General features: G+C 65.3%; 1 protein-coding gene across 1 annotated transcript; it reads right to left on the reverse strand.

Annotated features, from left to right (window-relative positions):
• Window positions 1-542: 542 nt before the first annotated feature.
• On the reverse strand, window positions 543-1,595 carry LOC109740798 (putative cyclin-dependent kinase F-2). Its single transcript, XM_020299844.2, has one exon. The coding sequence runs from the start codon at window positions 1,572-1,574 to the stop codon at window positions 543-545; it is 1,032 nt and encodes a 343-aa protein (XP_020155433.1). The 5' UTR covers window positions 1,575-1,595.

A 1,595-nucleotide genomic window follows, 5' to 3' on the forward strand; every position in this document is an offset into this window, starting at 1 on the left:
TCCATGCTTGTGATGTCGCACTCATCCTCTGAGCTCGTATCCCCGTCATTCCAGGAAGGCATGGCGGCGGTGGAGCTTCCACAGCGCCAGTTGCCGCCGGCGTCGAAGAGCAGAGAGGAGAGGAGAGTGAGAGTGAGAGTGAGAGCAGAGATGAGTGCGGGCAGGGGAGAAGAATGAGAGGGAGGGAGACGACTTAATGAGCGCACAAGCGGGTGCGGTCCGACCGCACCGGTCGGTCGGAGTAACGACCGTTAACGGCCTCACCGTCACGCGCGGCGTTGACGTGCCCTGACAGGCGGGTCCGGACCGTCAGAAAACGGTTTAAAACGCTAGCAACGGGCGATTTGGGTTTTTTGAGACAACCGACGAAAAAAGTGATAGGTATCAGTCACAAACAAAAAAGTAATGTTTTTTGGAACCCTAGCATGAAAAGTGGTAGTTTTATGCTATTACTCCAAAACATATCACCTTTGTACCCTCGAGGACTAGAAATGGACTCCGAAGCGATGATGTAGAATGGTGGTAGTCGTAGAGCATGCATCCTACGCAGCAGAGGCAGGGACGTAGGCGGTACCAGTGAACCACGGGCACTGGAGCGCCACGGCCGCCGGCAGACGCTCGCTGGGGTCGCATGTGAGGAGCCCGTCTAAAACCTCGAATCCATCGCGCGACAGGCGCTCCTCCGGGAACAGCTCGCGCAGCCGGCTGTCGCATCGGCGTGTCGGCGGCATCTGCCCCGCGGCGGCGAGCGGCGCGTGCGCGAATCCTACACACGCGCCGCCGAGCACGCTGGAGATTCGGAGGAGCTGGTCGACCGCGTTTTGTCCTGGGAACAGTGTCTCTCCGGTGAGCAGCTCCGCCATGACGCAGCCGAGCAACCAGGCGTCCACGAGCTCATCGTAGTCCGGCCTCCCCAGGAGCATCTCGGGAGCCATGTACCAGCGCGTGCCGGCCCGGCCGCGCGGCGGCGGCGCGCTCGCCATGGACACGGCCAGCCCGAGGTCGCATATCTTCACCACGCCCTGGCCGCCGACGAGGACGTTCCCGGGCTTGATGTCCCGGTGGACGATGCCGCGCTCGTGCATCCTCCCGGCGCCGCTCAGGAGCTGCCGCATGACGCGGCGCGTCTCCTCCTCCGTGAACGGCCGGCGGCGATCGCGCAGGACGTGGGCGAGGTTTGGGCCGACGCGCTCCAGCACGAGGCTGCACTGCCCGGTGCGGGGGTCCCGCGCGATGCCGTGCAAGCCGACGATCGAGGGGTGGCCGCGGCACGCCTTGAGGTAGCACGCCTCGCGCAGCAGGTCGCGGTGGAGCGCGTGTGCACGGTGGCGCCTCCTCTTGCCGTCGCCGCCGCCATCGGGTGAGCGGACGAGGAACTTGAGGGCGACGTCCTCTCCGGTGGCGCGGTGGCGCGCCTTGACGACGACGCCGAAGCCGCCCGCCCCGAGCACGCGCGTCAGCTCGTACTCGTCGGTGTTCCCGATGCGCCGTCTCTTGCGGTAGCCCGCGGCGTGGTCGTCGATCATGGCGCCAATGGCGGCTTCAGCTGCGGTAGCTCGCGAGACGGTGGCCATGGGGTGCTGCTTGCTGGTGCG

This window comes from Aegilops tauschii, chromosome 1 (assembly GCF_002575655.3).
Source record: "Aegilops tauschii subsp. strangulata cultivar AL8/78 chromosome 1, Aet v6.0, whole genome shotgun sequence".
In the NCBI taxonomy this organism is placed as follows: Eukaryota; Viridiplantae; Streptophyta; class Magnoliopsida; order Poales; family Poaceae; genus Aegilops; species Aegilops tauschii.